Source organism: Leptonotus elevatus, chromosome 3 (assembly GCF_054856555.1).
Source record: "Leptonotus elevatus isolate MCC_2025b chromosome 3, RoL_Lele_1.0, whole genome shotgun sequence".
Lineage (NCBI taxonomy): Eukaryota > Metazoa > Chordata > Actinopteri > Syngnathiformes > Syngnathidae > Leptonotus > Leptonotus elevatus.
In genome coordinates this window covers 11,420,231-11,444,911 of record NC_141241.1, presented here as the reverse complement: position 1 = coordinate 11,444,911, position 24,681 = coordinate 11,420,231, and the positions used below count along the sequence as shown (strand labels likewise).

Below are 24,681 nucleotides of genomic sequence, written 5' to 3'. Positions count from 1 at the left end.
CACATATGAATATTTCAGTACAATTTAATGTTGCAGCTACAGCCCCACTGGAGCAGAGCATCAATTTGTGAACACAGTTCTGCTGGAGTTAAAAGCCGGGCCGGATAATACGCTATGAAAGCCACTGTCAATCTAAAGGGACGCACGCGCGCGCGCGCACACACACACACACACACACACACACATGAAAAGGAACTACACTTCACTTGGCCTGCAGAATATAAACTGCAGCTTTAGAGTTTTTTTTTTTGGAGAAAGTGGCAGCGGGCGGCCGATATTTGTTGTGGTGGGGGCGGTCAATTTGCCAAGCTCGGACAATTTTCCCAGAGCTGTGGCTGCTTGCCATTTTCTCCACGCACACACACACACACACACACACACACTCACACACATATTTGGGCACACAGCTGGTGGAGGGAGAAGGTCCGTCGTGCACCTGCCGTCTTGTTAATAAAATACCCCAAAGTGATGCTCAGACGTCTTCTTTCACACAAGCGTGCTCTCCTCAGGTGTGAGAACATGAGTGTGCTACAAAAGATGCACAAGGTGACACTTCATCAGTGCACGCCACCCAACTAGACTTAAAAAAAATAATAATTTGTGATGCATGCACACATCTGTTTTATTTGTTTGTTTAATTTCATAATTGCGAGACCTAGCATAGATGGATGGATGGATTTCTACATGGCACAAAATGAAATTGCACCTCACAAACGTGGAGGTGCCCCGAATATTTTTTTATTTTTACGTTTATATTAAGCACCACATGTATGTATTGTAGTTGTTTTAAACCTCAGTCTCCAAACTACGGCCCGGGGGCCATTTGCGGCCCCCTGCCCATTTTCTAGTGGCCCTCAGCATATAGAAAAAATAACTTTTGACACAGCTTGCAACTCTATTGGGTGCGGGTGTTGGGGGGGGGGGGGGGGTCAAACATCCTCCATGAGTTTCATGTTTCTTTGTATTTGTTTATCCCTGCTTTTAATGTACATTTTAGTAAATGTGTTGCTTTTGTCACGTAATTTTAACTTAATAGTATTTTAGTGAATGTATTGTTATTTTGTTATGCATTTGATTCTTATTTTATGAGGCTGACATTTGCCATCTGTCTTGAGACTGCAGATGAAAAATAGCCTTTTGGCTAATACTGGCATATTTATTAAAATGTTAATTCATATGTACTGTACCTGATGTAAATAAATATAGAGAGTGGAACGCACCTGACAACTACTAATTAATTGCCACAACATTTCTCTTTCTAATACCTCATGAATTAAGATATTTCAGTTTCAGAAGCAAAAAATGTCATCTTTGCCAAAGTCTGATACGTGAACATTTTACTTTACTGATTAACTAAGATCCTTAAATAAGACGGCTTCAAAAATTGCCATTATATTATTGAATTACTCTTGCTTTGATTCTGAATGTGGACATCTGCTCAGGGCTGGGGCGGATCTATTCTAGTGGGATTTACGGCTCTAGCCACCCCAAAATCACGACAAATCCCAAACACACATAAAAAGAACAAAAAAGAAAAGAAAGGAAAAAGAGAAGAACAAGGACAAATAGAGAAAAGAGAAAAAAGAAGAACAAAGAAATAATAGAAAAAAGAAAAAAAAGAAGAGAAAAAGAGAGAGAATAAAGAATATGCCACCCCCCCTCCCCATGTAATGCCATCCCTCCCCATCTTTGAAAACAAATAACAACTGAGTGCTGAGAAGTGCTGACTGACGTCGTTGTTGTGACTTTGGCGCATCGGCCTCATCGAAGTGACACAGCCTCTTGTTGGAGACGCCCACAATCAACAAGCCAGCGCGGTGGCCCTACAAGACAGTGCATTTGTAAACTCAAACAGGCGCCTGACAGTTACACTAATAAGGTAATAATGGCCGCCCCCACAATGCCCCGCCGCCCTGGGGCGCCAATCAAAAATTTATCCTAATTATCATGTGAATGCTGCATTAACTCCGCACGTGTGATAAATTATAAATCTGCAACATGCTTCTCCTCTCACAAAGGCCTGGATGGCATGAGGAAGTCTTTTCCATATACAATAAAAAGCAAAAATGTTTTTTTTAAAGCATCAAAATGACAGTGAAACCTAAAAGGGCGGTATGTTTTTTTTAGTGCTTATCATAAGTGCCTCACAGTCGAGAGGTTCGGGTTTGAAACTCTGTGTGCACTTGGCATGTTCTCCTTCTTTCCGTGGGTTTTTCCCGTTTCAAAAGAATTATCACCACATAACTCTCTGACTAAAGGCCGCTTGCTAGCTTGATGCTAACACGCTGTGCAGAACATCGTAGATGAGCTAACGAAACTAGCGTTGGTTTTGTTGGAAACAACCACTGTGAATAACTCATCTGTCTGGCAATACAGTACAATGAAGGCAGGGGTGCCAGAATGTGGCACTGCAGGAAATTCCGTCAAGTGGCCTGGGAGACACACACGCACACACACACACAAGTCCAGACGTGAGTCCGTTGCCAAAGTTTAAGTGGATGATGTGAGTGTCGCATGCATATTTGATGATGTTAATGGGCCATCAAAGCTTGATTCAACATTCTTTTGGGAGCTTTGTCATGTGATTTGGGCAGCAAAGCTCTTGAACGACGTGTTCAGTCCGCCATTAGCAGGTCACAGACAGTCGTATGCTCTTTTGTGTGACGGCGTCATTCTTAATCAAAGAAATACAAACAGGTGTCAAAACTTTCCCTCCTCCGTCACACCCGATTGAAATGATCAACTCATCAGCAAGCTCTGCGTAAGCATGATGTAAATTACAGTTAAACATAAAATACAATCAAAATAAATGAATGTACACCACATGCATATTTTTTTATAATATCATGCAATCCCCATTACAAGCGGTTTACATTGACACGCCAGTATTTGCATCTCATTTGCATATTTATGAAAACTGTGTATTACTCCAGTAATAATAAACTTAAAAAAAAAGAAGAAAGAAACTGTTCCATTGAATTCCAATTAAATAAGATGGAGTCAGTTGAATAAATGCAAATTGAATCAAAAGACCATTAGAGAAATGCGAGCTGACAGTACGCCACTTCACTTAAACACATTACAACTCACAAGATGTACAATTCAATTTGCCTGAAACGTATCTGATGACTCCTAAAAGTATAACTTCCTTAGAGGAATGCACTATTAAGACACACAGATCAACTTATATATTTATTTTTACTAACTTTTGTAAGATTCATATGACATATATTTATATGCACTGACTGGCCAGAACGGTGCCATTATAGTTTAAGATACACCAGCACTGATTTTGCAGATTAGGCTGACATAAAAGCAAAAATCTGATTGGCAAAAACAAAAAACAAATCTAGCAAAGCTACGAAATGAAGAGAATATTGTGGCACACTGCTATTTTGCAATCACAATTTGGATTCCTTTCAATTAAACAAATTAACCATCAGTATTTAATTAGACATATTTACATTTTGTCCTCAACTCAGTAGAAGACGGAACTGTAGCCAATAGTTGCATTTGCATCTGTTAACATTGATTCAAGAGCATGTAACATCATTTGCCAGCCTGATGATGTCAGTGTCGAGGAAAACCCAATAAAGTGAAGTTGCAACATATGACCACTAGATGTCCTTCTTGTGCAGATGAGTCGTGTGTAGCCTCGCCACTCAAAATAGTCACAAACCTACGTGCCTCTTTCCTTTCTTTTTTTAACATTACAATTGTAGTTCCTCATTTTGAACTGTAAAAACAATGCCGAACCATTAAAAGCACTCACGCGCCTGAGAAATTAGACGTATAATATTTATGCTGTTAGTAAATATTGCTGCCTCGGCCGCTGTAGTAATGCAAACCACAATAATAAACGTATTGTTTATTTATATCTAATAATGCAATAGATTAGATTAGATTAGATAGATAGATAAAATGTCTTATATCAAATTATAAAAAACAATATTGGTGATATTATAAATAGTAATTTGATAAAAATATCAAATAAATAATAATGTACAATTATAATTTAATAATAATAATAATAATCAGCGATTAGTGTTTATTGTTTTGACCGCGACGAAATGGGATTGGAGGGTCGTGCTCGGACGCGGTGACGTCACAGCTGCAGCGCGTGGGACCCTGCAGCCTCTTCAGCGCCCCCCTCCCTCTTCCTCCCGGTCTTCCTCACTCCTCCTCCTCCTCCTGGACGTCGCGCCTGCCCAGCAGTCAGTCGGGGTTTGTCCCAAGTTGTGAGGGAGGCAACCTCTCACTCACTCCTCACTCATTTCATCTTTTTCGTGCACCTCCAGCTCGCCCCTTCCTCCTTCCTGTATGGTGGATATTATTTTCAGCTCTTCTTTCTTGGGTGATATGGGGGATCATTCCAAAAGTAAGTATAAGGGGCAGACTTTATTTCATTTGTATTTGTGGTGAAGGAAGGAGCCCCATCACGCATTTTTTTGTAAACGATGCAACAATGTTTGATGGTATGTTGCATTTAAATGTGCATAAGTCGGTTCAATCGAGTTTAACAAATGACTTTGGTGCTGTTGTGCGCTGTGCAGAGAAGCCAGGATTCGCCATGTGTGTGGGATGCGGAAGCCAAATCCACGACCAGTACATCCTGAGAGTCTCCCCGGACCTCGAGTGGCACGCAGCCTGCCTCAAATGCGCCGAATGCAGCCAGTACCTGGACGAGAGCTGCACTTGCTTCGTGCGGGACGGCAAGACCTACTGCAAGAGAGACTACGTCAGGTAACTCGCCTCGGGGCCAAAATGCACAAAAACGCATCCAATCTAGGTTCCAATATGTTTGTTTGTTTATTTATTCCCTCCCCGCCCGCCCCCCTTCCGGCCCGCAGGTTGTTCGGCATCAAGTGCGCCAAGTGCAACCTGGGCTTCAGTAGCAGCGACCTGGTGATGAGGGCCCGCGACAACGTTTACCACATCGAGTGCTTCCGATGCTCGGTGTGCAGCCGCCAGCTGCTGCCTGGCGACGAGTTTTCTCTGCGGGACGACGAGCTCCTGTGCCGGGCTGACCACAGCCTGCTGCTGGACAGAAGCTCCGCCGGAAGCCCCGTCAGCCCCGGACACAACATGCACTCCAACAGAGCCATGCACCTGGCAGGTCCGAAAAACGCTAGCAGAGCACCAGGATTACTTTTTAGACGTTTGTCGTTATTATTTATTATTATGAAGTCATTAGTAGGCATGTTTTAATGCATGGATCTCCTGTATTTTTTTTTTAATCGACATAAACACGTTTTCAAAATGTTACTAAAAAACTGGTTTATTAATCGTAATCCGAAAGACAGTGGTAGTATTATTGTCACAAAAAGGCCTCGTGTTATAATAGAAAAACATCAACATTGAAAAAGAAGTAAAACAATATTGAGATGCATAAAAGCAGGGTACGTAAATTACAAAAATAAATAGAAAATGTAATATATTATAGTGCGAGGTTGATTTAATGTCTTTAAATTATGATTTTTATTTTTAGTAGTAGTAGCAGTTTGGTAGTCTCCGGAAAAACGCGAATATATTATATATACATTTAAGTTAAAATAACGTATTATTTAAATAGATAAATGTTAAAATATATCACAGGAGTATTCGGTATAATTTTGTATTGGTTAATGTACGACGCTTGTGATGATTGGGCTACTATTTTGTTAAAAAATGTTTAGGTAAAAAAAAAAGTCACTTATTTTTTAAGGTAAAATGTTGGGGGGGGGGGGGTATACCGTAAAATCGATATATCACAAATAGGGAAATTACTGTATTGACTAAACTTTAGAAATAATCGTGCAGTTTGTCCGCCTGTGTTGGAGTGCCGGCTAAATTGTCATAATTGATCCCATTAAGGCGAACCGCTGTCATTATCTGAATAAGCTGCTATTTCGTGTGCGCGCGAGAGAGTGCGTGTGTGTGTGTGAGCTGTCAACTCAATTTAAACAGTTTTTACACACACGCAGCGAACGAAAAATTAAACCGTGCTGACGTTCTTTCCTGTTTTGTTTTTTTAAACACACTCCAAAATAGTTTTATAGATCATATCAACTACAATGAAACAAAACCATTATATATATATATATATATTTTTTTTTTTTGCACATTTGAAATAGTGTTAAATTTAGCGACTGTTGTAAAATATTTTTCATGCGCGTGCGTAAAGGTCTGTTTTAGATCAGAAATGTACAAAATAATCTGTAAATGTTCATGTATTTTCTGCGGCGGCTCGATGCCCTCGTGGTTAGCAATCCACTTGACGTTGGAGGTTCGAATCCAATCTTCGGGCCTTGTGTAGCGCTAGCGTGTTGTGTTCACAAAAGCTTCACCGGAACCTTTAACGGACCCGGCTTTTCCTCATCAGAGCCGGTGACGGTGCGGCAGGCCCCGCATCGCAACCACGCGCACAAGCAGTCGGAGAAGACGACGCGGGTGCGAACGGTGCTGAACGAGAAGCAGCTGCACACGCTGCGGACGTGCTACAACGCCAACCCGCGGCCCGACGCGCTCATGAAGGAGCAGCTGGTGGAGATGACCAGCCTGAGCCCCAGGGTCATCCGCGTGTGGTTCCAGAACAAGCGCTGCAAGGACAAGAAGAAGACACTGCTCATCAAGCATCTCCAGCAGCAGCACAGTGATAAGACTGTAAGCATCTTCGTAAGTCCAACACGCTTCCATTACTTCTTCCTCAACGCTTATTTGCTTGCTTTTGTTGTTGTTGTCTTTGCTCTCAATTCAGACAGATATAAACAACACTATAAGACTAAAGAAAAAAAAAGGGGGGGGGGGGACAGCAAAACAAACCGAAACAAAATAGACAATTGAATCAAACAAAACAAATGTGTGTATAAGGGAGCAGTGATTTCTAAGATGAGACATTTTCTGCAAAAAAAAAAAGTATTCTCATGTCATATTTGTGCATGTTTTCTGCATATTAAATTGCAATGTGGAGCATGGAGAGTACTTTAGTAATGAATTAAATGTTTATTTGGCCTAAAACATCAAATATGATAAATGGATTTAGGGGACATTTTATTATTGCTATTAAAAAAAATATATAGCATAATATAACGTTTAAAAAATATATATCTTTATTTGACATGGACAATACAGTGCTTGCAGCTGATGTGATGCATGTAGAGTGCTAATGCTAATTCTCAAAGTTGGGCTCTTCCACAACATTGCAGTATTATATAAAATGTAAAATATGCATCAATTAAAAAGGCCAAATAATAATCAATAATCCGATTTTACATTTAATAAAACCTTCAGTCAATGTCAGCGTTACAGTAATAAAAAAAAAAGAAGAAGGACAAAAACATGCTATATAATTCCGTAATATCACACAAAAGAAACACAACAAGTGAATGGTGTGCAATTAATTACTTTTTTTTTTTAAAGTATTTTGAACAGTATTTCAGTGATGGACAAACTTTTAGCTATATTTATTTATTTTAAAATGTGGGCCACATCATTTGTACATGAAGTAAATTTGAATAATAATAAAAAAAAGTTAATATGTGTATATCAACTCAGTTTATTTTAATAAGAACATAACATTGTGCTATTGTTAATTACATTCAAATTAGTAGACCAATTATCTAATAAATGGTTAATATAGTTTTTAAACGTAAATATAAAATTGGTTATTTTACTAATCATTTTTTTTATTTTAAATATGTCAACCAATTATTTAAAGATAATAATGTATTTTAAAAATATATTGTTTTTTAATGAATTAATTTTGACCAGATTAAAGACGGGAGTGGGCCATGTGGACCTGCAGGCCATATACTTTCCTCACCATGCAGCTCACACAAATATCAATTAATGTTCACTTTTGAGGTCTCATGTTAAATATTGTGTTTGTGAATGTTGTCTAATTTTCACGCTTATGGCAAAATGGTTTGCAAATGGTTAGCATGCGCAGTTGTAAAGTTTTGGGTTTGAATGGTTCATATTTGTTTAGAATATGTATCAGCACGGTGGCGCAGTGGTTAGCACATCTGCCTCACAATTGTGAGGATCTGGTTGAAAATCCACAATCATGCACGTTAGCGTCAGTGAAGATGTCAGTGAGATATTCATGCTAAATGTGTCCAGAAATGAGCATAATGCCTTCTGTATGTATAATGTGTGTCCACACAAAAAGAAGCCAGTAAAAACAAACAAGGGCACAAAACAGCGTATGAAGTTGTGGATGGTGGAAAGAATGGAAGATCGACTCCATTGCACCCTCTCACCCTAACGAGGACGAGGGCTATAGAAAATGAATGGCTGCATGTCATCAAATTGTACCTAATATTGTGGCCAGTAGTGAGTCTGAAAGCTCCTTTTTACAATCCTGGCGTGCTTTCCGACTATTTTGCTGTGCTGCTTCTCTGCGTCCCTCAAATCTGCATACATAAAAGGAAAATTTGACATTTTAAAGAAAATCAACAATATTGGAGGAAGTTGTTCATGTTTTGAACAGGCAGGAGCGTGAAGCTTTCATTTTCACATCTCCCGCCATGTTGGCGTTGAAAGCAATTGTCACAATTGGCCGACCGCTATTTTGCACATCGCGCTTTCGATGCTGGAGCTGATGTCATCTAATTATGTGAAAAGTTTGTGTCAATATCTTGCTTTGTTGTGTTCTGGGTCAATATCAGCAAGTGCCTTTGCTGTCCTCATCACAATCACACACTTGTTCGCTTGTCATCGACATCAGAGCAGAATAAAGACATTCTGATTATTTCAAGTGGCTTGCTCAGAAACGAGTCCAATGGTCAATATCTTCAAATTGGTTTCCTCGGTTAACTACATTGTGTGTGGCAAGTGGTTAAATGGCACACAATCAAGTTATTTTACCGTCCAAAACAATTCATCGTAATAATTGTATTTCCATAGTCATATTGGACATTTTTGCATTTGTTGGTGAAACTGCTGTCCACGCTGTCATTATGGGCTAACCGGCCCTTTAAGAACCTTCAGTGACGCTACATTAGTATTTTGTCTTGCTTTGGTGGAACCTTACAAAAATGGATAAATGCAAAGTAAATCATTGTGTTTTGAATGTAGTTTGATTTTGTCAAGCTGCCGTGTCCACTCTATCATATACTGAAACACCAATTGATATAAACACATTTGAAGCATATTTGCTAGTTAGCCCGTGAGCTGAATCATGTTACCAGGTCAGGCTCCACCCGAATGCTAACATTAGCTAAAAACGTCCACCCTTGTCAGCATGCTCACATATTTGAACCCTTGCTTCAAATGGGGACATCTCAGAGGCACCTCATGCAGATATCGACTCTTCACTTCTGACTCGGCAGTTTGGCACAATTTTGGTCTAAAAGTCAGAATCAGAATCAATCAGAATGACGCTCATTTCTGAACGGGTCATCAGAACCTGCAGGGCCTGACGGGAACGCCCCTGGTGGCTGGCAGTCCCATCCGGCACGAGAGCACGGTGCAGGGCAACCCGGTGGAGGTCCAAACGTACCAGCCGCCTTGGAAGGCCCTCAGCGAGTTCGCCCTGCAAAGCGACCTCGACCAGCCTGCCTTCCAGCAACTGGTAACGCTTCTATCTATCTATGTATCTATCTATCTATCAATTTTGGTACAGATGACAAAAGTCCTGGAAGTTCACACACATGATTTGCTTTTGCGGGCCACCTCAAATCATGTAACGGGCCTGATCTGCCCCCCCGGCCCTTGAGTTTGACACCTATATAAGTGACGATGTGTTTATATACGGAACCTTCATATGCAAATGTATGGTTTGAAACGGCACTTAAGTAACTACGTAGGCGAGTGATTCATATAAAATAAAGCAAGAAAATGTTCGGTCAACGTGCTTTACATTTAAAAATATATAAATATAATTTATTTTAAGATAGTAAAAAACAAATACATCAATAAAAATAACAAGAAAAATGTGGTCCTAAGAAATCCTTTTTGTGTCTGCAGGTGTCTTTCTCCGAGTCAGGCTCTCTGGGCAACTCGTCAGGAAGTGACGTCACATCCTTATCTTCTCAGTTACCGGACACCCCCAACAGTATGGTACCGAGCCCAGTGGAAACGTGAAAGCTGTGACCTCCGCCAAGGCAGCCGCGGCCTGCAAATGTTGCAGCATGAAATCCTCCTCCTTAATTCCCTCTTGCATGTGAGCAGCTCATCACATCGACCATTAAAAAATAAAAGTAAAAAGGATTTTTCTTCTTTTTTGATTCCCAATCGTGGAGGAGAAGATGGACGACCAACTGGCGATGTTGCATGAAGAAAGATGTACAGAAGCTTTCCATGTGGATTTACGTGCAAACCTCCATGATGACACTTGAACACTTTGGAAACACTTCTTGGACTTCAGTCACCTTTCATTGTGATCTTTTCGTGTTTTCTTGTTTCCTCGATGTCAACGTTTTTTTTTTTTTTTAAATACGTTGGACTCTGTCTTAAACGCTGAGCATGAACTATATGGGGAAAAACAAAAAAACAAAAAAAATATTCGTGTTGTAAAATATAAGCTTGTTTGAGCTTCTCGAACAAACAGAAGAACTAAATTATTGTTATATTATTTATTGTTAGGAGGGTGATTCGTAAAGGGAATATTAACTGATCTAAATAAAAAAAGATAAATACACAAGTACGTGTAAGTGTTTGATTTGAATTGCACAAATTAAACACGTCAATTATTCCGATTTTTTTTTGTTATTCCCGCCATTAGCAAAAATACTAGCAAAGCAAACAAACGAACAATAAAAACAAACAAAACAAAAAACAAGAACTGTTGCTCCTGCTGTATCAACTCAGCAGCCATTTTGCCTCGACCCCTTGAAAGTGGACGCTCGCTGTCCTTTTAACCCCCCCCCCCCCCCCCCAAAAAAAAAACCCTGCTTGCTGCTGGCTCTGTGCAGACAGCAGCCAGCGCGGCTTATCTGCTTTTGGCATCAGCTGATACACACACGCAAGCAAACACACACACACGCACACACACACACACACACACACGCGCGCACACACTCCCTAAAGCAAGTGAAGGGAACAGACTATCTTTCATGTTTTTTTTCTTTTGAATTATTACACGTTTTTGTGCCGTTAACCGTGTTTTAAAATGAACGAATGAATGAATAGGACAAAAAGCAAAACTATTTCAAACACGGCATTTTTAGTTGTTAAATAGCATTTTTTTTTTTTTTGCATTTTGAAACAATAATTTATGTGCATGTGCATTGAATAAACCGCGCGCAATATTGAGTGAGATTATTATTATTTTTTTAATGTTGGTGTTTAACGGTGAGATTGAAAGACTGAAGGCAGATAGGAGACGTGTAATTGGGCTCCCACCCCGCCTCCCAAAATAAGATAAGTAAACAATGCAGTTGGATTAAGATAAAGGAGATAAGTGCAGAATAACAATGGCCTTTAAAAAGTAAAGAATGCAAAGCCTGTTCAAGTGGCCCGCGCGTTGCACATCCAAATTCATGAATATGGACATTTTGGAGTGGCCAAAATTATGCTTCAATTCCTTTCTTTTTTTTTTCTTTTCAAAATGTATTTTGTAATTATTTCGAAATGTATACAAATTTCAGTAATTTATTTTAAACTTCTTAATGGCAGCAGCGTCCATTTCCGCCACAAAATCAACCACAGACAGATTGTTTTTGTTTTGTTTTAGACAAGGAACCCCCGCCTCTTTTTTTTTAACATCAATAAAAAATAAATTGTAATAATAGTTTAACGTCATGGACTGCAGTAGCCATTCACCTTGCACGCAGATCAACATTTACAATTTTTTTTGTTGTTGTTAGAATTTCCCCCCCAAAATTGTAATTATACTTGACAAATATTCGTGGATATAATTTTAAAGAGCCCATGTGGATGCATGGTTACAGTGCTAATTTCCACCTTAAAAAGCAAACAAAAATATACTTTTTGAATAATATGATACGTAAAAAATACATTTAAAAAATAAACAACTGTTTTAGAATTCTTGATTTTATTTATAAATATTTTGTGTAGTTTATATATTTTTTATCTGTCTGTTGGCTGGCATGCAGAAGCACATTTGTTCCTCCAAATCAAGCAAACGTATATTTTTAGGTGGTTTATTTGATGAAAAAGAATACACTATATCAAAAATCACATAAAAAATGTTCACGGATCAATTCATGAATTGGTACAAACAGTTGATCTAACAAACAAATTAAACTGAATTCATCTGAATTGTTGGGCGCTTCCTTCAATGGCGTAAAATAAACGACAACAGTCGGGAGCGCGCACGCACGCAGTTACGCACACCTTCGTCGCGCTTTCGAAAGTGCGCGCGTATCAGGCTGGAAGCGGACATGTCAGTAACGCGGTGACGTCACACGTAATGAATGATTGAAGGAAAGAGGCTCCATTTAGAGATGTGACGTCATCCCGTCATTGCCAGCAGGCCTTGGGTAATTAGATCCCCTCAAGACACACACACGTGTTGCTCGCTTTATTATGACAGATTATGATTATTATAATAAATTTTTTGGTCAGCTTTTGCATTCTTGAGACATGTCATTGACACTTTATTTATTTATGTATTTATTTATTTTATTTGTATTTATTTATTTATTTTTTATATTTGTTTATTCTTAATTATGTAAAAAAATAAAAGAAAGATGGTTATTGGCAATAATTAAATGTTCTTGTTCTTTTTTTTAAGTGATAAAAACTACTTCAGGGGGTCACAAATACGTAATTGACATTTTTCTAAAACATACTTAATTCTAGCATGGTCTTACATTTCAGTTTTTTATTATTTATGGATGTATTTGAACCCAAACAAAAGGGAAACCTCTGTGATGCTTTGACCAAGTGCTTTGAGAAATGCACTTCAAAAAGCAGTGAGAAATCATTAACACGATTGTCTTCACGAGAGATGAATATCATGAATTGTTCATAAAAACATACAATCAACGGTAATCTGGACAAATTTGTTATCAGAATGATGTATCACACAAATATGACATTATTCAGTTCAGTTCCCAAGAAGTATCTCTCGGTTTCAAAAAGGTTGTCGACCCCTTTTATATTCAATAATATGAGCATTCCTCAGTTCAGTGTTGTTGTTTTTTTTTAATTCCTCTGAGCTTTTGCTTGTTATTTTGAATCACATGGATCAAATGCTCTCGGGGCGTAGGGTGGCCACCCCCGCATTTTAGATGGTTCGTGACAACGGTGTTGGAAAGCAAGGTTTGTGACCTTGGTGGTCCTTGGGGGGCCACCAGCAGAGAGTCAAACTCTCCTGGGATCATCCTGACAGGCTGACTTAATGCAGCCACTCAAGTGGGGGCTTTCTATTTTTTTTTTTTCACTTTCAAAAAGGAGAGAATGCAGGCAGCGTGTTGAACCTTGTGAAGAAACAAGAAATGAATGTCCAACCTAATTCTGTCACGCTTCTACGGACGTATAACATGAACTTCAAACATATACTGTACTTCTATTACGGCGATTACATGACTTGTATAAAAGAGAATATTTCATTCAAAATCTCCAACACGTTCACCCAGCAAAATATTGAAGCCCTATTGTTGCTTAAGATTCTTCTCATTTTCTCTTGGATTCATCTTCAACTGTCCTTAAGGAATCAAGACGTTCAAACAATAATTCTTCCAAAATAATCCGTTCCACTGTCAAACTGGTGCCGTCTTTCTTAACTGTCATAAAAGTGCAACGAGAATGACAAATTGCGGAAGCGGGGAACTGCCGATGTGGTGTAAACAGTTTTGTCCTTTGAATGTACTGCAAAGTCATTCAAACGTATTGGGGAAAATGTAGGCTAAATGCTAAAAACATGATTTTTTTTCCCCCACGGGCTAATGCAACAATTACACATGATGCACAAACTGTTGAATTCTTTATATTCTATTTATGTTATTACTGCATGTTTTGATCAAGTACAATACTAAAGAGTTCCATTGTTTTGTTTTGTGTGTTGTTGTTTTTTTTTGGGGGGGGGGGGGGGGGGGGGCTCTGGCATGGATTAATAGCATCCATTCATTTGAATGGGGAACGATGATTTTACATCCAAGTGTTGTGACTTAAGGTCATGGTCACAGAACAAATCCAACTCACAAGTCAAAGCACCATCCACGTAAACACGACGTTACCTAATTGAAAAACATGACGTCAAAATCCACCCGGCAACAAAAACACTGTGCCCGAATGAAAACCTTTAAAGCCAAAATGTTTCAAAACAACTTGATTTTGTCCAAATGAGATTTTGGACTGCAGCACGAGGAGCATTCAAGTGCGCAGTCCTGCCTGCTTGTCAGGTGTTTTGCTAGTGTTGAATTTAAGGATCCATTCATCGTGAGCGTGTAACGTGCTGTGACAGGGATTTAATCATGGCTGCTCCAAGGTTACAGCCACAATGAGAGCTTGCGCGCAATCGATCCTCAACGCCGCTTTTATGGTAAACTGACACAATGAGTAAATATCCACATTTTCTCCTCGCGCCTTAAAAGCATCCCAGACAACAACAGGGGAAGGATTTAAACAAGATGCATTAAAAAGACATCCATTAAAAAGGAAAACATGCACTTGCGAGCTACTTTATTAGATACTGTACAAGAATCAATCAACAAGTATCGTTTAGCAATGGTTAACAACTACATCATTCGGGTCCTTGACATGAGTAAAATTGTTGGGTGATACCACTGATCTGAATATATGACGATAAGCCAAGACTTTTGAAGCCACACGGTCGCCATCTTACTACTCCCAAGAAACGTCTCGGCATGCGATCCTGCACGCTTACAGTATCGAAATTGGAGAACATTTGTTACTTAGTGGAAACAGCATCATTTGTGATGTTTTAAATTTGTTAAACATAAACGAGAGGACTTCAGACATTTTACAACTCAATTCAACAAAAGATGCCTCTGCAAAACCTAATATTGGGGTCCAAGGAATTGAGTGATAAAAGAAAAAGGGGGTGTTCAAACATAACGTCCACTTGTTAAAAAAAAAGTGAACACCCCGCCAATGCCTCCCGGCATATATATATATATATATATATATATATATATATATATATATATATATATATATATACTAAGAGCCTACGAGTTGTATAGGTCTAATCTGTATGTATAAATACAGTGTATACAGTATACAGTCTGCTCGCGAGATGGGAGGGGTAAGATGGCCGCCCAGCTTGCACGGACGTGTATGGGCTAGTATCGACTATCCAGTAATATATACAGATCAGTGGGTAAAATACGTTGTGGATGCCCCATCCCAGGTAGTGGATGTCCAGGGCCGCCACACTATTTGCTCCAATCTCTGCACGTCCCTGGAATGTACCTAATATTGAGTCCAGAGACGTTGCATAAGATTCTTCGGCAAAAAAAAAAGCACCAATTAATACATATGTGAAAATAATATATACAAATATACATCCTCAATGGACCTCTTCTTACTCGCATTTTGGCACCCGCTGATTAACCAATTTGAGTATTTAAAAAAATATATTTTTTAATATAAAAAAATAATAATTCTTTCCCCATATATCATATATTGTATTTTGTGGAAATAACTTCTTTTTGGGGGGGTACTAAAAATCCAATTTGGGTCATACATTTTGCACATATTTATGCTATTTGTGTGAATATAGTAATATTAGAGGTCCACTGTATACATAAAAATGTAACAAAAAAGTCTTAAAATGAATCCATATAAAAATATAACAATACAATAATTGAAAATAAATGTATATAAATAAAAAAAATAAAGAAAAACACAAAAATAATGTATTCCACATACCATAGCTATTGATAAACCATTTCATCACGTGTGTAACAAAGTATAATACATTACAAACATAACAATAAAATAAGCACTAAAGCATTCAAATACACGGCTGATGGGAAAAATGATATTTACAAACTATGAAAAGAGTTCATATACAAAAGCCTTGCAATTGTCCTTTAATAAGTTGAACGAGAGTTTATAGAGAAGGCTTCTTTTGGAGGTTGTCATTGGGGATTTTGTTGAAACTACAGTCCAGTTCCGGCCGGCCAAACATTTTGTTCCCCTTCAGTTAAACAACGGCGGCTGATTTAGTATTTTAGCCACAAGTTGCCAAAAATGGAGCATTATTGCCTTTACAAATGCACATTTTTGTTTACACGCTTCTTGAATTGGATCCTCGACATGACCTCATCACCACAGTGTGTACTTGAAGTGAACCTGCAGGAGGAAATGACAACAGGAGCAGAAGCCTGGGGCATCACACCAAAGAGCTTGCACGTACGCACACAGCCCGTGCGAGCCGGTGTGCGAGTAAATCACGGCGCCACACCCACACATAAATCTGTAGCAAAAACAACACAGCAACGGCCATTAGGAGGACGGAGCACGGCACAATGACTCACTGTAAAACACAGGCAGGCCCCACCTGGCCCCGCCCCCAAAGCCGCCATTCGATGGGACGGGAAGACAAACACGTGTCAATAGAAGCGAGGACGACGAATCTAGACCCAGACTCAGCGGCGTTCGCTTCACTAGGTCACGAGTTCAAGAATGTCTCGAGGAAGTCTTTGCTTTTTAGATTTAGTGCCAAAGTTCAATTAAGCCTCTGACTCACAAGTTCACCAACTTTAATGATACGCTCGCAGCGGATGCGAACGGCGGCGGAGATTTACAGCCGCCGTCCAAAGACAACGTCGTAACTCACAAGTGTCATCTTTGCGGCTGCCGGCAAGATGAATTACATACACATTCACAGATGACCAACTCTTATTCGTATTCTGTGTTGGGGCCACACACACACAAAACAATAGGAGAGGAGAAAATAACAGTCGTAGCTTGACAAAGAGCAACAACATAAGACAACGAGACAAAAGTCAGATTTGAAAATGCAAAAAAAAAAGAAGAAGCTACTTTTGGGGAGAAACAAATCATATCAATCAATAGTATTGTAAGAAAAAGTATTTTTAATAGGTCCATATGTTGAAATATTACAAAAAAAAAGGTACAAAAATATGAAGAAAAAGTCAGATTTTTCAGAAAAAAAGTACTATTACAAGAAAAAGTTTTTTTTTTCAAGAAAAAGTATTTTTTTCAAGAAAAAAATATGTAATATTACAAGATTAAAGATAATATTACGAAATAATAAATGTTATTCTTACAAGAACAGAGTTTTAAAATTGCACAAAATAATACAGCAATATGTTTAATTTTGGGAAAAATATATATGGTTGTAAAACTTCAAGAAATTGACTTATTTTAAGAGCAATATAAAACTTTTAAGTATTTTAATAGTGAAAAAAATTGTATTTTATTTTCCCAAAAGTAAACAAGAATTAATATCATAAGAATGTAGTCACAATGTTGAATGAAGTCATAATAATAAAAACATCAACTGTATACTGCATATAAAAAAATGTGAGGAAATTCTAATATTACAAGCAAAGTGTCAACCTTAAACAAATATAATATGGCAAAATATACTTTTACAGTACCACAAAATCTTATTTGTAAATATTTAACAAATATTCTTGCAAAAATTGTGACTTTATTCTGGTATGATTTTGACAACTTCATTGATGCTCCATAATTAATGCATACATCGATATCCATGTATCATTACTATAATTTTGGAAATTTCAGCGAGGCCTTAATTGACTATATCCCGTTGTCATTGTCACTTCAGCCTTCTGTCCGATTTTTCAAACCACTAACTGCTAGTCAACGCTACATTCGCAAGGGAAAAGCGTTGCCTTGCCATTTACACTCAAGGCTGACATCACTTGTGTTGGAAACTTATTCCATGTGTGTGCAGCACAACAGCCAAATGCGGCGTCACCATGTTTGCTTTGAACTCTGGGCTCCACTAATTGAGCGGCGTCTGTAGACCTCAGAGTCGTACTGCATGGGTTTATATTCAATTAGCATTTCCTTTACGTATTCAGGAGCCAAACCATTCGATGATTTATAGACCAGGAGCAGTATTTTAAAATCTACTGACTGGGAGCCAGTGTAAAGCGTTTTGGGCTGTGTACATAATGTAAAACCACACATGCTCTACTGTACATAGCATTTTTGTCCCTCAGAAAAGCATGTAGCAGTATGTACATTTTTATTTTTTGCAAGTGTAGAACCCGATTGGTTTAAGCGGTGACTGGACTGCAAGCAAGGAGCAGTCCGAGGCTGACTTCTGCCTGCCGTCCGCCTCCTGGGACCCGCTGGCAGAGGCAACAATGGGTCAGCGGGCCTCTTTGTGCGCTTCCCTCCTTAATCAAACTAGCCGGAGGAGTGATTGGATTTTAATACTGCCGGGCCCACCGTAATGGCGTGATGGACGGGGTCCGCTGAATTGGAGCAGGATGTCAGCCCAGCAAGGCTTCCATTAATGATATTGCTTCATTTCTTAAAGTGGCAGCCGCCACCAGATCACCAGGCGGGGCCCTGCCTAACTCCTCCCCTTGCGCCCCTTTTACACTTTTTCTTCTGTTTCGATATATTTTCAGCTCACTCGATGTGTCAGTTTTGGCATTAGACACAGACAGATGTGTCATAGTAAAAGAGAATGTAGAATGTAATTTGTGATTTACATTTTTTTGGTTAACTTTAAACTCTTCATTTTGTTGAATGTAAGGATAATAAACCACAAACCATAGCATATCCATTTTAGTAGAATATTGAACAAAACAATACAATGTTGAGAGGAAAAAATGAACTATTTGGGTTTACTTGAAGCTTTAAATCATGAAAAATAAATGTTTTGGGAAGAAACATTTTCACAACTTGTCCACCATGTTTGTGGCGTGTGATGTATTTTTTATTTGTATTTGTAATACTTAAATACGTCAAGCCATTTTCAATCAAATAAAAAAAGCAACACATCTTCAGGCTTGGCAGCTTGTGAAGCAAGTTTCGTACAATACAGTGTAGAATCTATAAATAAATAAAAAAGTTTTTTGATTCTGAAGTCCTTGCAAATCTGAATATTTTTTTTCACAGCAGCAATAGTGTTTTAAGGGGGTGCCTGACTGTGCGGGGTTTGTACACAGCGCTCCCAAAGGCACAACGATGCTCATGTTGCTGGGAAGCCGTCCAGTTGGAACACAATACAGTACAAGAAGTCCCACCAACACAATTTGTTCCAGGAAGCTGGTCTGCCTCCGATTTGTTCCCAAACAAACTTTCAAAATAAATTACTGAAAATCTACAACAAATATTTGTTAATTTTTTAAATAAAAAATAATATTAAATGAAAATAAAAAATTAATTAATAAAGTGTAAATATTAAATATTACAGAAATTATATTATTCAAAAATACAAAAAACATTACACAACGCTATATATGACAAATTGCCTTGCTTTAGTGTTTTGTTGTGCATACTGTTTGTTTTTAATTTATTGTTTTAACGTTTTTTTTTTTTGAATTGTATGATTCATTTTTACTCTATGTATACCACTTTGTATGCAGCAATAGTTGTCTTACAGTGCTCTATAAATTAAGTTGAGTTTAATTTGCCGCAGGATGAATAAAGTATCTGCCGCATTGGGAAAGATGCAAAATGCTATAAACAGGCTAAAATGGGGCAACAATGGTTTAATTCTATATAATGTATTTAGTTACGCCATCAAGGCAGTATATGATTTTTACAAATTCATTATTAGTTATGCTCCACTATATATAAAAATCATAATCTCAGCTGGTGAGAATATTGGCGGCAAAATAAGGCCTTCGGTTTTACATTCAAAATTTGCATATCGGAAAGGCTAGCGGGTAATTTAGGCACATTTTGACCCAATGCGAAAGATGTAGTAGCATGTTTAGTTGTCTTGGCTGTCTTGCGTCAGTGTCAGGCAGGCGCTGCCCCACAGGAGGAGGAGGTCACGGCGGTCAGCCAGCAGCAGCGCAGGTACGAACCTCTGCACCAAATTAAAAGCAGAAGGTCCGGGGTGAGCCTTCGTGACCGCGCTGACATAAATTACGGAGATTTACAAGATTTTTAAAACACTTTTAACAATACTCCCCATTTAATGTGCTCTCTGTTTAATAATGCACTTTAGGCTTTAAGAGCACGATAAACAAACCAATAATTCACTGTTTTTTATCATCTGAGGGTGAAGCGCGTTCAAAGAGGAGAGTGAAGGGCTGTCGCTTGATGTTGTTGCCAGCACTCTGAGACGTAAGCGCTGATCTCTTTGCTCACTGCGAGATAAAAGTACACCGAGGTTGATCTTCCCGAGAAGATGGAGTGAAAGGGGATGCTGATGGAGGAGGAGACTAAAGAGTATGGGAAAGGAAGAGTTTTTGCTCACGCAAACGATATTTCACCCAAACAATCAAATGTGATGCTTTTGTGGAATTTCAAAGGTTAAACACAATCTGTTCCAAGATCGCATTTTCCCAAAGTAAATAATGGAAGAAGTTTATAAGGTCACACGAACTAACTTTTCATACAAATGTAAGAAAATGTTATGTTTATATGGATTGTCGACACTGAAAAAAGGAATATAAATCACATCTTTAGCAGGTAGTGATGACGTATTGTCACCCACAGGACAATTGGCAGGAAATATTGTCTAAATTTAGTTCTCGGGCACGTTGCCAGGGCCAACTGAGACCTGCTAGCTGTACCCTCAAAAAGTTCGGGAATATTTGGGGAGCTAGGGGTCTTTTTAGAAGGGCAAATCTGGTTGGATGCCTACTTAAACCATTTTATGTTTTAAGTTTTATGTTCACAGTCTTGATTAAATAAAAGAAACAAACATTTCACTCAACTGTTCTATTGAAGGATTTGAATGCTGATACTAGCCAGTTAGCTTATAAGCCAGCTAGCTGCTTGTGACTTGAGGGTAACTTTAAGGCATATTTTTCATGTATCATTTTCATTACTGCCAGCCATTTTTGCTTATCTAACACTCTATAAGAAATTAACACCATGTGTCATTTTAAATTTGCCTTTAATCCTTACTCGAGATATAGGCTATTAAATGAAATAGCTTGACATGTATAGCAAGCAAAAACAGTGATTTGTCTTGATCACCGCCATCCAGCCAACGTTACAACCAGGGACATCTAGACTTTCAAATACTTATAGTAATATTATCAGTAGTTAACGTTGATCAACTGGGAGAGCTCCGTAGCTAGCTAAACTACACGACAAGCTGCTTATTGAAGAAGCTGGGCAACAGCTGTTATTTTTCCACTTTCGGGCCAAAACGAGCAAAATTACCAAAAAGAGATGGGACGCGCGAATTGCTTTAATTTAGGACATAAGGAAATAAAAGTGACATTTCTTATTTTATTTTTTTTCATCCTTCACTAAAGATGATTACATCATTTGATGTAACTCTAACATGCAGAAATGTTAAACAACCACAGACTGTTGTTGTAGTTCAAATTAATAGGTTAAAACACCTGATATATGAGCACTCATGGATTATGTCCAATCAAATTTCTTAGACTCGGAATAAACTGTTGTACAATTGTTTGCAACTATTTGTATGAAAAACACTTGTAGGCTATAAATATAAAATGATCAAAAAAAAAAGAAAAAAAAGATAAATATGGCAGAAAGTCAGCCTGTCTTCTTCGTACCTAGTATGAACGTGCCACGTCCAATATGGTGGACACTCTTTTGTACGTGTGAGGTGTGTCACTGTGTCTTAGCGAGTCTGGGGAAGCTCACAGTAGCATCTGGGCGTGTGAAGCTTTGCAGAAAAAGTCAATAATTCTCCAGCTTGCCAAGAATACAAATAAAATACAAATATGGCCATGCAAGGCTAAACAAAAACAATAACATTCAGACATTATTAATCTTTCAGCAGTCAGCGGATGTTACACTTGGACAAAATACGTAATGGATGTTTTTCCCTCAGGAGATAAAGCGCACTTGTAAGAAGACAACTGACGTCTGTGTTAGGGCGAAGACCTGGAACTGATCACACACGTAGGCTCACGCACACACACTGAGGCTGACCCACTACCAGCCGCCACAAATCACTGGGCCATCTCGTATAATCCTCCACCAGCAGCGCGGCGGCATTAAACATCCAAACAAATTGCCTCTCGTCAAGCGCTCGCAGCGGGAGGACGCCAGAAGGAAACGTAAAGGTTGCAAGTGCAGCAACTCCTCCGCAGGGCTCGGAAAATATGATTTAATTTAACAATGGTAATAAATTCTAGCAGGGGGGGGGGGGGGCAGGGACAGCAAGGAAGTCGCCTATGGTTTTGGTTCTTATTTCTTTCTTATTTGTACTGAATAAAATGAAAATCATAATTTGGTGCAACATGAAAAGGCTACATTCAGTTTGTGCGATATGCTGCATATTATGGAACTTACTTCGATTTTCATATGAAATGTTGGTTCATATTGGATCCTATTTTTGAAACAGGCCTAAATAGCACCAGCAAAATTACTGGATTTTTATTTTTATTTTGTAATGCAGTCTTAATATTCTGACAAAAAATAATGTACGGTAATTAATTAGTGAGAGTTGTTTCTAATATTTTGATTAGCTACGCGAGGGTCCAAACTTCCAGGCTTCAAGGTGTGAATCGTTTGGATTGGACAACTGTCAGAAAAAGCTGTTTGACAACTATTTTGTTGGTAGGTATATATAATTTGATGGCAAATGGCTTGCTTGTTATGTTTCTTTTTTGGGAATAAATTCATGCCTGCTTCATCATGAGTTTATGTACGTTATGTGTTGATATTATGGCAATCCAGTTGATATACCCTTGGGGTAAGTAAACGTATGAGCACAACTGTAAATGTACAAAAGCTAAACGTTGCTTATCGACACAAAAATGTGACCCAAAATCCACAATGCAAATCTCTACTCGTGTCAACTTCAACCTCTGAAAATTTCAAAACAGTTTGCCAAGAATACAAATAAAATACAAATATGGCCATGCAAGGCTAAACAAAAACAATAACATTTTGAATTTTATGGGCATTAAGTCTCGCTGTCACCATACAGTGCGCTCATAACTTACATACTCTTGGGGCATGTAAACTTTCAAGCAAAACTATACATGATTTATTTGAGGAAAAGTTTGTGTTTCAGGGAAGAACCACGTTTCCAATGAACCAGTTCTTGAAGTCAATCAGAACATTTCCCTTATCAGGTACAGTATGTCGATTATAGGAAGTGACCTTTGACTTGGCCGTCTAGACTGGCCTGACGTGATTTAGCCCGAGATGTGTTAGGAAAACGGACACCCCTGCGAGATGTGCCCCCCCCCGCAAAACACAAGCAGATCCGCAGACATCCGTGCAGGTTTCCTGTTGAAGTCGGCACGTTCTGGCTTCAGATAAGAGCAGAGGGCACGGCTCTATCTGCTCACAGATCTGACACATGCCGAAAGCTCTCGGGTGGACTGACTTAAGCTGCGGCAGGGACTTATCTTTACAGTTTCCTATACCACCTACTGACAGATCCCCGAGACTGTGTAAATTCCTTCCCCGACCCCTCCCCCACCTTAAAACGACTCCGGGCAGACAATGAGACGACGCTTTGTGTACTATAGCACAGAGAACAGAGGAGCTTTTACAAGGCGTACGGCAGACGGAGACAAACACAAGTTTCAGGTGTTGCAATGTGTGTTTGGAAACGGACAATCCTTCAAGGGACTCCGTGAAGCGTGACACATTTCTCGCACTCGCTTGTGTCTCATTTGCACATTGAACACTCAATTCCTTGATTGACCAGATCCCACAAATCCAGTTAGCTCCGCCCCACGAGAGTTAGCGCAACATGTCCACAAATATCATGTTTTATGTGAAATAAAAAACAACAAACGTGGGTAGAGTAGCCTAAAATTGTACTCGAGTAAGAGTGCTGACAACAAAAAAGTAATCGGGTGAAAAAGTAACTCAAGTAGTGAGTAACTGGTGAGCAACTTCTTCTTCTTCTTTTTTTAAATGTTTTATATCAGCATGAATGTCAAATAAAATAAAGGAAAATAAATGAAATATTAATCATCATATTCGGATATTGCTGAACAATGTATGTACAAATTATTACAAATTGTTTATGTTAAATCCTCATCCAGATGGCGTAATAGGCATCAATCTAAATTTATAAGTGTCAAATTTATTGAGCTTTATGTGATCTTAATAGCAAAAAGGAAGCAATTGAGGTCCAGAAGTCATGTCACCCGATCTACACTCTCTGCTCACCATGCATACCACCACCCACACTCTCCAATTGGACAGTTTTATTCATCTCGTTGTTCTCAAAGTCCGCACTACTCTTACTCGATCTTTTCAATTTTCTGCCATAAACAAGTGCAAAACTGTGCCGGAAATTTTAATAAATCACACCACATTCATTCTAATATAATCGTTTAACGTTACAGTTTGTTATCTTTGTATTTGTCCTTATTTTGTTCTCAATTGCCGTGCCTGGAAAAATAAAGGTTTAATAAATAAATATGAGATCCAAGAAATCACAATACCAATGACGCGTTGGGAACTGTTCACTCTATCATTTTACATGTGATATAAAGTAATCCAAAAAAAAAAGAAAAGAAAAAAAAGTGTAAAATATTTTGTTCAAATGTTCACAACCAAATTCCCAGTGGATATTGCAGTGTTAGCCGAATAAAAAAATGCTGTTTTTAGTAGCTCTTGCGATGTCTTTTTTTTTTACTATAGGGAAGAGTTATTTATACGCGGACGATCTTGCGGGGGCAT

General features: G+C 38.6%; 1 protein-coding gene across 2 annotated transcripts; it reads left to right on the top strand.

Moving 5' to 3' along the window:
* Positions 1 to 4,180: 4,180 nt before the first annotated feature.
* On the top strand, positions 4,181 to 10,624 carry LOC147176937 (insulin gene enhancer protein ISL-3). Of its 2 annotated transcripts, none has more exons than XM_086071406.1 (6): positions 4,181 to 4,378; positions 4,554 to 4,743; positions 4,851 to 5,116; positions 6,362 to 6,642; positions 9,386 to 9,553; positions 9,949 to 10,624. In XM_086071406.1, exons 1-6 carry the CDS (start codon positions 4,321 to 4,323, stop codon positions 10,063 to 10,065), a joined length of 1,080 nt encoding a protein of 359 aa, XP_085927532.1. In that variant the 5' UTR covers positions 4,181 to 4,320; the 3' UTR covers positions 10,066 to 10,624. The 2 variants fall into 2 exon arrangements, with proteins under 2 accessions (XP_085927532.1, XP_085927531.1); XM_086071405.1 differs by having other exon boundaries at positions 6,362 to 6,654.
* The last annotated feature ends 14,057 nt before the right edge of the window (positions 10,625 to 24,681 follow it).

Bases quoted from the DNA above. Each gene is read 5' to 3' on its own strand.
- LOC147176937 (XM_086071405.1), top strand. From the start codon at position 4,321: ATGGTGGATATTATTTTCAGCTCTTCTTTCTTGGGTGATATGGGGGAT. The intron at 6,655-9,385 runs GTAAGTCCAACA...ACGGGTCATCAG, and splicing joins ATAAGACTGTAAGCATCTTC to AACCTGCAGGGCCTGACGGG. The intron at 9,554-9,948 runs GTAACGCTTCTA...TTGTGTCTGCAG, and splicing joins AGCCTGCCTTCCAGCAACTG to GTGTCTTTCTCCGAGTCAGG.